This window comes from Lagopus leucura, unplaced genomic scaffold (assembly GCF_019238085.1).
Source record: "Lagopus leucura isolate 7727_CA_CO unplaced genomic scaffold, USGS_WTPT01 Super-Scaffold_100159, whole genome shotgun sequence".
NCBI lineage: Eukaryota > Metazoa > Chordata > Aves > Galliformes > Phasianidae > Lagopus > Lagopus leucura.
Genome location: NW_024962335.1, coordinates 30,234,754 through 30,247,087, shown reverse-complemented (window position 1 = coordinate 30,247,087; position 12,334 = coordinate 30,234,754). Strand labels below are relative to the sequence as shown.

The 12,334-nt window shown below is 42.3% G+C and overlaps 1 protein-coding gene across 16 annotated transcripts in view; it reads right to left on the bottom strand.

The window, feature by feature from the left end:
• The window catches only part of PPFIBP1 (PPFIA binding protein 1), a 101,675-nt gene that overhangs the window by 46,398 nt on the left and 42,943 nt on the right, over window positions 1-12,334 (bottom strand). For all 16 annotated transcript variants that reach the window (XM_042889416.1, XM_042889415.1, XM_042889420.1 and 13 more), the window contains 2 exons: window positions 3,097-3,258; window positions 792-997 (listed from right to left, as the gene is read on the bottom strand). In XM_042889416.1, the coding sequence (XP_042745350.1) occupies window positions 792-997; window positions 3,097-3,160 (270 nt within the window). In that variant the 5' untranslated portion in view covers window positions 3,161-3,258. The remainder of the gene's footprint in view (window positions 1-791; window positions 998-3,096; window positions 3,259-12,334) is intronic.

The window sequence follows — 12,334 nt, the reverse complement described above, 5'->3', positions numbered from 1 at the left end:
TTGACTCCCAGCGTGAGAGCATCTCAAATCTATGCACACCTATGCCACTACAGCAAGGCAAACTGCCACAATTTGAGCACAATGACTCCTTGGTGGCCCTGCTAGGATGTCACTAGTCACAGGGCACACAGAGGCAAAACCAGTCAGAGCTTAGACAGTGATGCCATGTAACTTGCCTTTTGATAAACACATGTTCTTTCCCACTGTACTTTTCACGTAGCCTCTGTTTTTAACTCTATTTGATTTTTGGGAAAGCCAACACGTAGGGAGATAACTACCTTACTTGGTATATTTTGGTGTATTTTTAAAACTGAGATGACAAAAAATGGTGGATTTATAAACATAGAAAATATAAATACTGTTTGGTTTCTAGGTTAAAGGGATGCTGAGCTTTTACCACTCACTTCTGTTATAAATCAGGTAAAGAAACCCAGTAACAACTCTGGCCCCTGTAGAAAATACTCTGCCAAAAAAGCTTCTTAGTGAAAAGTTCACACTGAGAGCAACATTTTTTTTTTCCATTTATGTGTCTGACTCCTATAAAATGCCTTTCCTCAATCCTCTGAAACAAAATTCATTTACTGAAAACTTTCTGCTCACCAAAACAAGACACAGTGTACATAAAAGAAAGCAAAGGTCAAGTCACTGCACGAGATATTGGGCAGCAGCTTTTCTGAGGCCCCACAGCAGCACCTCCGAAACAAAGCCATGTACATTTGGTTCTATGAAACCAACCCAAAAGCTTCCAACAGCCCAGCATAAAACACAGGTGAAAGAAAGTGAGACCGTACCATTTGACTTTGGAGCCATTCAATCAGAGCCTCTGCTGTTGAGTCTGGGACCTGGCAGCGCAGACCCTCTTTCTCATCTGCCTCCATCATCTCCAGCAAGCCCCGCAGGTCCTCCACCAGGTGCAGCGCCCGCAGGCCCCCCATGAAAGGGGAAGTGGGGGACTGGCAGTCAAAGATGCCATTGGAATATTCTAGCGCCTTCGAACCTGGGTAGAGTAAAACCACACAGTGAGGCACAGGACAAGCAAATAGGACAGGCAGTGATGGGAGACCTGCAGCAAGAAATAGAAATGTCATGTGGCATTTGCTGCTGGTGGGAATCGATCTGAAACAAATTCAGTGCACGTGCTGCACTGTGCCCCCTCCATGCACTGTGCCCTGTATCACCTTGCAATTTGGTAAGGGTAAGCCCTTGCTGACGTGCTTGGAGTTTCAACATCTCTGACAGTTTTAGTGGATAGAAGGAGGTGGGCTGATCAGACAGAAGACACGTGGCACAAGAGTGCCCAACAGCTCAAAGCATAAGCTGGGCTGCTGCTCTCAAGGATATATTGGAGGCTGAAAGCACTGTGGAGGGAACAACAGGCTCAGCTGGTAATGCTCTGAGTCACCCTGTAGAGGCTGCACGACCCAAGTCAGACGCTGATGGTTTCCAGAGGAAGCTGTGCTCAGTACTTTTCATGCAGAAATTTGTTATGCTGCTCCAGTGCACTGGAATTTTGTTTTACTTTTTCAAGAATAGAGACATATGAAGACAATTAAAAAGACTAAATCACTTCAACAAGGAAAAAAAAATAAAGTTCAGCAGCTAGACATGTTAGCACTGATGTTTGCATGTTAATAAAGAAAAATATATCTCTTATTTGCATAAACTCACAGTATTTATGTTTGACCTACATTAAAAGTTGCTGTACGCTAAGTAAGGAAGGAAACTACAAATTCAGGATTAAAGTTGATTTTACTAAACCCTGCTAATTCCAACTAGAATTTCAGCACATTGATTCGTGGCCTTAATACTGTAAAGCCTCAGCACAATGAGATGTGCTCATCACAGAACATCAGCTTTTGTACTGTCAACTTTTGGAAACTACAGAGATATTGCATACATGCCCTGCCATGAACCTTCATTCATCTCATCTGCGAAGCCAGAAAAATGCAAGCATAATTCCCTTCAGAAAAAAAATAGAGAAAAATCCCCACAAAAGCATAAGAGCTGGTATACTTTTATTATATTGTTTATTAGGTCTGCTCAGACACATAAATAAATTAGGTCTGTGGTAACTTAAACACCTCAATTGCTTTTTTTTTTTTATTTTAAATATTAAATCTTATCCTGCCATAACCAACTTAGGCTCCTGGAAATGCAGATGGCGCTATCTGATCCAAATACCAGTATCTACTTATGGAAATTTCCAAAGTCACAGCTTAAATGTATTTTTAGAGGTCATTATGATCCAACTGAATCCACTTCACACATGTGCCTGCTATATGTTCTTAATACTTTTAAGAAAATTGCAGAGAAAAGTTGTTGTTCAAGCAAAACACACACACTGTATGACTTTTTTTTTTTCCTCCCTAAGGGAAACTATTTTAGGTGGAACTGCTAAAGATTTCATAACCGTGTTGCTACTCTTACAGAATATTTTCTCAACTCGGCTGTTTGCATAGCTTTGCAGGAATAAGATTGAAATACTAACTTATTGCTGCCTTGCTCCCCTGCATTGTGAATTTATATTATTTTCTAACTCATTATATTCAACATAAGACGTCCAAGTTGTATACTTTTTGATCCCTCTCTTTAGAGCACGTAAAATTTACAGGTACTTATAAAAAGTGTTAATACTAAAGGTAGGTCCAGATCAACCATTTAGACCCACAGCATTCCAATTCTGAGAAAAGGAAAAATCAGTTCACGTTTTAACTCCTGCGAATTAAGTGATGGCCAGAATAGCTGGTATTAGTCAATCTTTCTCTTCCTGCCTTGCAGTAGCTCTTCAAACACACTTACCCCGGTTTGAAATGTGCACTGTCCTTGGCTTTCAGGGTGCTGTGTGTACCAGAAGAACTCAGCCTCTGCAAGCAGCACTTTGATACAGGCTGGGAGAAAACCTGCAACCAATTCAGCTGTGCCTGTGCGTTAGAGCGTGCAATACACCCACTCCATATGCCTGTAATGTCTAAGTCACAAGGCAAGATACCTAGCAAAATCACAAGCACATTCTGACCCCAGCCTGGCACTCCACATTCTGAATATGAAAAAGGAGAACTGAAGCAGTTAAACGAACAAGCAGCTCCAAGCATTTACCTGCTATTATGCCATCCATCTGCTCCAAGGCCGCAGCAAGCATGTCACTTGCATCACTCATCATCTTCTCTCCTCTTGGGGACAATCACCAGCTACACCACAAGGAACAAGAAAACACCAGCAGTGCAAGTTGGATCCAGAGCCTCAAGTCAGCTGTTCAATCTGCAAAACAGAATTTCACTTCACTGCATGTTCTCTGAATTCAGACACCACCGTCACTAGACCAATAACAAAACTGGGGACATTTGCTGTCCACAAGATGTGAGACATTCATCATCAGGATTGGACAGGCATTCTGAATAATCAAAGCACCAGCTTAATGACCCAGGCTCCTCTTTGGCACTTCAGAGAACCTTGCACAGAAGACAAAAGGCCTTCTAACGCTAACAAGAAGCAACAAGTCAGAATTAAACCCCACTAAAGACGTCACTTCCAGCCTAGTGTTGATCCATGCTGCAATGCTGCACCTGCTCTCACCATGAAGCTCCTGAAAATCAGAACTGGACCTCAGAGTATTCCCAGTTAAGTCCACAAAAACTAGCTAGCAGAGCAGCTGTCTTCATGGAGTGGAGCTGGAACCACAGTGGGCTCGAGGACAGCACTGCTGTGGGGTGAGCACATGCTCAGGTGCTCGGTGGAGCTGAGGCCACAGGTCTGAGGTGCAGCTGATCCTTCCAGCCCAGCACAACAGACACAAGCCACGGAAACAGCCCAGACTGCCACTGCTTTCATCTAGAACAGGATAGACTACTTCTGCTATAAGCACACTCGTAGAACACAATTAAACAAACACCAGGAAGGAAAATGCACTTTAACCTTTTGCATATCCTGCTAATTGGTTTTTGTATTAGGCCACACTGCTGCTGACATTTGCCCCAATATAAGCAATTAAGAAAGTTGTTCACGGTATCTCTGGTTTAAGTCCTGGAACAGAGTCTACTAAAACCAAAACGTACCAGAAATACATGTTTATAAACTACATTTTCCCCCCTACAGATCACCTTACTGGTTTGACCCAGCGTGAGGTAGCTGTTACTGGAGGCTGCCAGCCAGCTTTGCTGAAATGCCAGACCTCAAACACCAGCAAATACTTCATCTGCTCGATCACAGCACATATAAAAAAGGTCCAAACTCTAAGATAACTTTTGAATGACAACACAAAGACTAATGCTCTTTTGGCAAATGCCTAGCTTTATAATAACTTAGTTGCCAGAGTTATAAAAGCCAAAAGAACTTTAGAAAAGCTTGAGAGAACTTCAGAAAGTCAAAATAGCTGGAAGTCAAAGCACTGCAAACCTTTAGAAATGTGGAAGCACCACAGTTGAAGACTTCCAGCCTTCAAGGAAACAGAGTTTGATTTTAAACACCGTATAATTAATAAACTTCAAGCAGTACAACCCTGCACAATATGCAGCTCCGGCAAGATATATAGACCAATGCCTCTATGCCTGCTTAAAAGGTTCAGGAAACTATTTTTGCAAAGGTATTCTCACGGACAATTCTGAAAACAGTCTCATCCTTTCTCTTTTAGGATTTCCTCACTGCAATATCCAGATTCTGACAAATTCTACTAAGTATAGGCAGAGTGCGAATGACTGACATTGGATTTCTCTCTGCAAACCAAGAGTACACAGCCACAGAACTGCTGCTGATGCTGCAGACAAAATCCTGATTCCTTGTAGCTCCATGTGGAAAAGGATCACCCACAAAATTATAACAGCCAATTAATAAATGGGAACTAGGAGCGCCTATCTCAACAGTGTGCTTTAACACCTGATGGGAAGCAATGAAGACTACAGAGCCAGACTCTCTGCAGCACCCAGTGACAGGACATGGGCCAGTGAGAACAAATTAAAACACAGGAAATTCCAGGAAACATTTTATCTGCAGGCTCAAAGTCTGATATAATAATAAGGGAAAACTTTATCCCTTACCACATCTGCTCACACTGCATCCCATTTTTTACCTTATGTTTAGGAAAGACATTAAGTGGAAGCAAGGAGCTGCTACTTTATGCTTCAATAGTACAGCCACAGCAAGAGATAAATCTCCCTTTGCACTTCATCTAGGCACAGCCCCCCAGGCCAATTTCTAAAAAACCCACTTCTTGTTCTTCCTAAACAAAAGTGTTGTCTGTGCTGACCAAAAATCCCCAAGACAGCTAGCAGTACTGATGAGAGTTGCAGGACAGACAGTGGGAGGGACAGCAACCAGGATGCCTCCAGCATTTCCCTGCTATTACCTGGCCCTACCTCTGAGGCCAGCAAGATGTCAGCCTGCACAGCTTCCTTCCCTGCTATCCTGAAAGGAGCTGCACCTTCAGGACCAACAGTGAAAAATTCTACAATAAAATTTGGTGAAGACCACAAGATCACAGTGCTCTCCAAAAACCCTTCCACCATCCGTGGAGCATCTTTCAACTGCCAGAACAAGCCTACAGCTGAGAAATTTGAAGAAGCAAAAGAAAAAAAAAAAGCCCCTAACCAAACAACTGGACATGATGCAATGAGATCCCATTTGCCCAGCTATTTGGTCCTAAAAGTGGTCACTGAAAACTAGGCTGGAACAGCACATCCTGCTCTGGCCACTCTCCCAGCACAGTACATCCCATCCAGCAGTCAGGAAGCAAAACTGTTGCAATAAAAAACAATTTTGGAAGCATTCTTCCCTTGTAATGGCACAGAATCACTTTTATCCTTTGCACACCACCTCTAGCACACAGGGAGTGGATGGGTAGGGAGGAAATCAAAGACCTCATACACCAGCAAACTAAAGAACCAAAATGCATAAAACAAGAAAAGACAACAAACAGCAGGAGGAAGAACATGGGAAGGGAAGGCGCAGGGAGAAGACAAATGCAATTATTAGACAAAGTTGTAAATCAGAGTCTTCTGTGGATTATAGAAAGACTACACTGTAACAGCAAATGATTACTCACTGTGCCTTACCAGAGCATCGACTTGACAAGGCTTGAGAGAAGCCCCTGCTGACCACTAAACCAATTGACCTTTCCTGTAAAAAATGCTCCTTTCTTTGCTTTGCTTTTTACAATCCTGTTCTAAAAAAATGATAACCTGGAAAAAACTCACGGACTTTTTTTTTTTCCTTCCAGTATCAGCTAACAAGCAAAAATCCTAAAAAAAGTTCCTTAAGGAAATAAGAAATATGTAATATTTCAGAGGACATTGAGTGGTTTCACTTTCTTTCATTCACAAGAAGAATCAAAAAGGGAAATCATTTTAATGCAGACAGATCTATGACATGGCAGAACAAGAAACCACAGCACACACAGAGCCCAGGGAGAAGGCAGACACATGAAACGCACTCCTGGCAGAACACAGCCAAGAGCACAGCTGGGAGGAAGGCACTGACAGCACCCTGTCTGACAGACCATTTAAACAAGCTTTCCCTTGCTTTCCAAGAAAATGACTTACCTTTTGTATTCCTCCTGTGAATATGCACAATCTGTGCAAGCTGGGGTGGGGGGTTGTTCAATTATTTTTCTAAAGAAGCAGGTCTCTCTTCTAAGAGCTCCCAGCTGAACACTGAGCTCATACTGACAAGAACAAGCACTGCTTCATCAAGGCTGTGTTTACAATCCACCATTTAAAAAAATTGAAAACAAACACATGCAGCTATCTGCTCTATCGGCTGCTATCAATCCTATCACTGACTACATCTCCACTGCATCCCTGTCTGTTAGAGAGATTATGCTAGTTGGCCTTACTTGTTTAATGTCCTCTCCTCTGGTCCCGGCACAGCAGTCTGGTTGCTAGGGCTATGCTGTTCACTTTTCAGTAGGTGGAGATTTTTTATTTTTATTTTTGAATGACATACAAACCCTCCGGCTACAGAGCTAGTGAAGATATATTCCAAACGACTTACAGAGGAAACAGAACGCTCCCCTGCAAATGAATCCAAGGAAAGCTACAAAAACGAGGGGCTTGCAAGCTCTGTAAATGGCAACTGCAGTCACACAGGAAAACTGTTTGAATACAGATTTCAAAATCAGACATTTAATGAAGACGGCAGACCTTAAAAAAATAAAAAATAAAAAAGTGCTCAAATGTTTTACACACAGGAAATTATATTTTCCCCACCCAGGGGCTTTCCCTTTCCCAGATCAAATAACACACCCTGAAGCATCTAGGGACAATACATCTAAGCCCAACATCCTCTAATTATTATTATTATTATTTTTTAATTCTGGGGTGGCCTTATTCTGAATGTCCACATCTGGTAGAAGATGCACCTGGCTCTAAAGCGCAAAGGTCCACAGAGCTGTGGTGAATCAGCTGCAGCCCAGCAGCTGGAAGGACACGCAATGCTCTGATTGCAGCCCAGGGAACTGCAGTCTGGCCTTTTCATCCTACTTGCCTTCCTCCCCATGCACACGCTCTGCAAATGTTCGGCATTAGGAAAGAAAGCATCAGCTACAGATTATTCTTACAATGTGATGCAATAAGATGGATGGCTTGAGTTTCCCAGCTCTCCCAGTGCTACATAGCAGTCTTTAAAACAGGAAATTTTGATACACAGAAATGGAAAATCTTGATTAGGTCTTGTTTCTGACTGCTGAAGAGAATGAAAAAGAACCCTGAAGACTAAGCTATTGCCCTAGCAGTCTGCCACAAAAATGCAATAAAAAAGCCCACAAACTACAGTCATATTTTATGGGCAGGGTGGGGGGAGAGAACTTGTTCCATAGCAGAAGCAAGATCCCCAGCTTCACTTTGCTGTAAAAATTAATGTCACCGTACTCAGTCCTGCACTAAGAGATGACTGTGTAAGAGGCCTGAAGAGTCTTTTGGAGCAAATCCCACTTTACAACACAAAAACAACACACCTTTGCAATCAACTTCTATATGGTAAAGCTCTATTTCAAGAAGATAAATGTCATTTCAGACACACTATGACACCTATTTGTGTTCTTACTTGCTGACCAGAACAGAAACAGGAACAGAAAGTCTTACATACGAAATATGTTACAATAACAATTAAAGATTACTTCAAATGAATTCCATGTTAATCCCCAGCATCATTTCTCATGGGATGCTTCGAAGATATTCAACTACAGTGCTACCAGTCAGCAGCATTTTAACACTTAGTAATGAATACATTCAGCTCATTTTCACTAGGGGTCATTAACAATTAAGTTAAAAAGACGACTTCATTTCATATGTTTCAGGCCTGGAAAAAAAAATCCTTAAAAAAGAAAATGGATCCTTGTTGAATATATTGCCCTGGTATTTTACAGCAAAACAGATGAAGTTTAAAAAGTATAATTTAAAAAATGCTGGAAATATCTTAGTGGGAATAACTTGGAGAAAAATCTCAGCATGATGCAAGGACAAGAAAGTAGTTAAGATTCCAAATTCATCCCATAGTATGTTTTGAGCTGTGTCTACGTCTGGAACAGGAATAAGAGAAGAAAACCACATCCCGTCTGCCACCTCAGAGGCATGAAGCATCAAGAAGCTTCCTGACACCTGAAGATCACCTGCCAGGAAGCTGCTGGCATGGCTGGTCAATGACAGGGTCCCCTCCTGGGCATGTGGTATGTGGACACCTCTGCCTGCAACACCCAACAGCTGATTTCCTCCCCATCACTCTGACTGCCCAGGGCCTTCATGAAGAACCATGAAACCCACACGCACATCACAGCGGGAAATGGTGAAGCATCTCTCCATGAAAGGAGGCCACTCCCTCTGTGACAAGAGAGCAGTCATATTGAAGCAAGAAGGACTGATGAGAAAGGGTGGACCCTTGGCTGGACCTTCCACACAAAAGGTAGCTGCTCCATTTCAGGAGGATGGCTATAAGGAGACCCATCCCTAAAGAACTAATTTCCAGTGCAGGTGATGAAGCACTGGCACAAGTTGCCCAAAGAGGTTGTGGAGTCTCCTCCTTGGAAATCTTCAAAAGTCTCCTGGATGCGGCCTTGAGCAACCTGCTCTAGGTGTCCCTGCTTGAGCAAGGGCTGGAGCAGACGGACCCAGATGCGCTGCCAACCTCAGCCACTGTATGGTCCAGTGAAAGTAGAAGCCCAGTGTGGCTGCCCTCCAGCCACCACCAACTTGCAGGCCCAGCACCAGACAGGGGCCAGACACGTGACTCCTCCACATGTCAGGTGTCCCTCACGAAGCACAGTTTTCATCATCTTCCAGTGGGCTCATCTTGGCAGGTGGGAACTGCCACACCAGTTAAGGATGCAAGGTCTGTTGGCACCAAACATCCCACCTATGCCAGCACAAAGCACTTGTAGCATCCAGACAGAAGGGAGGAATGCTGGAACAGATAGGTGCCCATCACACCAGACACTGTCATTATGCCAGAGGGTGGGAAACAGTCTTAGGCATCAGTCAAAAAATTTGACTTCAAGCACATCTACAAGGTCTTTCTGAAATGGCCAAATGCAGTATTTTGCACATTCATGCAAAAAGGATATACTGTAAATACTGCAATGAATTAAAAAAACAAACAAACAACAACAACAATCCAAATGTTGGCAAAGACTTAAACAGTTTTCTGTTTACTTTTTCTATACATTTGTTCTTGAATTTGTTAAACTCAGTGATATCAAAGCAATACTATACCTGTATTAAGCAAGACCTTTGTTTCCTAACTCTAGATCTTTACTTTGTTCCTTGAATTTCATTATTTCCCGTTATCCTACAATCATTACTTACTTCCTTTTACTGATAAAGCTGATTGGAAACACACAGAGGCAGAAGGCCTATCCCACCATCCTCAGAGAATCATAGAATGGCCTGGGTTGAAAAGGACCACAACGATCATCTAGATTCAACCCCCCTGCTATATGCAGGGTCGCCAACCACCAGACCAGGCTGCCCAGAGCCACATCCAGCCTGGCCTTGAATGCCTCCAGGGATGGCCATTCTTGACACAAAAGTTATTAAGCCATAGAAAACGCTTTGAATTATTTTAATTGCATAAAGCACAAAAGTTCCTTCCAAGTTATAACTGTTAATATTTGGGAAAAACTTACTTCTAACTATGAAACAACTTCAGTACCAACCAGCTTAGCTGCACACATTTTTCTGCACTTTGCCTTAAAATTTGTTAAACATATCAGAAGTGGTGCAAAAGCTAAGCCTTGACAAGATTAGCATCCTTCAGAAACTCTGACAGAGACATGCACACAGCAAACAGTTTGTGCAAACACTTGAAGTCTCAGGGTGCCTACCTCTGTTATTCTACGTCCCAGTAGTGCTTTGCTTGTTCTAACTGAAAGAAATTAAAAAAAAAAAATATCAAAGCATATGATGGGTTCCTTTGTTTTGTGATGCAGAAGTTAGATCTGTGTTCTCTGCATGCCACAGGAGCACGTACCTGCAAAGATGTGTCATGTGAAGACCTGCCTGTATAAACTACATAAACTCATTTTAACTATTTATGCACAAGCAATAATCCAAGGTCAAATTGAGGCTTACAAGAGTAGATGAACACTTCATTTAAGGCTGTTCAAATTTTACTGGTTTGCTAGTCAGTAAATCCTTTCCACTACTCACGTTAGGGCCTGAGAAATTAATGTTTTCTCACATTTTACTTGGGTCCACTGGTTAGAAAACAATTAAGATATTCATTCCTCTCTCTGAGACTGCTATCGCAAGCAAGGAAATGCCTCACATTCCCCATCAACATGTTATTGACATTCTGTGGCCACACAACCTATGAAACAAAGAGGCACTGTTGATGCAGAGTCTGGAAGGTAGTTCTTCAAAATAGCTTAAGAACCACTAAATTTGCTGTATAAACCCATGTTTAGATCCAATTTTACAGCTCATGCCTCCTTCTTTTAATGTGATGAATCCAAAGACCTAATTCACAAACTTAAAAATTTGACAGGCTTCAGATTTGGATTTTTGATCTTCAGGTCTAGAATCTGGATTTCAGACCTTCAAGATCCACACTTGGAGAGTCACCACAGTGCGAAGCAAAAGTAGAGTTCACCAATCACCAAAAGACCAGAAAAATCAAGAAAACATGTTTAACTAGATTTGTGTTTTCACATTCACCAGTGCCTTAAAACAAAACAAACAAACAAAAAACCTGTTAAAAACTCAGTATCTTGTAATTCCACTGCATCAACCTTACGATAAAACTTTGCCAAGAACCTGTTTTCAAGTAGTACACTCAGGAATCTGAAATACTGCATCAAGACGACCTTTTTTAGGCAGCATGTGGCCTTAAATGCTATTTGAAAAGGATCTTCTACTTAGGAGATTTACTGAAATATCAGACATATGTACTGTGCATTTCAAACCCTGAATTTAGAATTAACTCTCAGCTTTGAAAAGGCCTGAGAAGTTCATGCACCAAATGTATACCTAAAACTTGCATGTTTGTCCGCATCACTGAGAAAGGGCAGGTTTTCTTCCAAATGCCACACTGATGAGGAGCATACAAATTTATATGATTATGGTAATTTTTAGGAGCCATGTGTCCTTAATGATAATATGGACATGGGATATGGGTGGCACTGAAGGGTAGGAGGGTTTTCACCAGCAAGGTGATGGGAGGCAGCAGCAGGTCAGCACAAAGGCAGAGCTGTGACTTCTTCATAAACAGGAAAAAAATCCCACCCTGGTCTTAACCCTATTGTCTTGCCTTTCTTCTGAAGCAGGAAAAGTAAGGAAACTGGGAAGAAAGGTGGCAGAGGAAACAGTGACCTGCTTCTGCTTCCTCTCCAGCAGGAGAGAAAGCCATGGAGAGTGGCTGCTTCCTTCCATCCTGAATCATGGAGAAGCCTCTGTGCGTATGTAAGAGGCAGAAGTATCCCATGTGTCACCCACAGTCCCCGCAGCAGGATGAACAGACAGTGTCAGCTTAACAACAGAGTAAGATGCAGCTCATGAGACCGAGAAGAATCTTGGCAGCCAGAAACTTAGAACATAATTGCATTGATGCATTTTTGAAGCCCAGCCAGGACAGCTCTGTAGCTGACACAAACCTATCTAGGCTTCTGCAGGATGAGAAAATTACTGATGGAGTAAACCTGCAATCTGTGAGAGTCAAGAAAAAGCATCTACAGAATTTGAGGGAGATTCACCAACAAGAGAAAGAGTTGGCTGAATTTCATCAGTCAGCTTTACTGTAGAAAACAGGGCTTGGGTGGTACAGTGACCTGTTCTACGTGGGACCCATTGAAACTTCAAAATATCACAGTATGGTTGCACAGGGAAAGGAAACAAGGAAAACAGTCAAAGCGTACGTA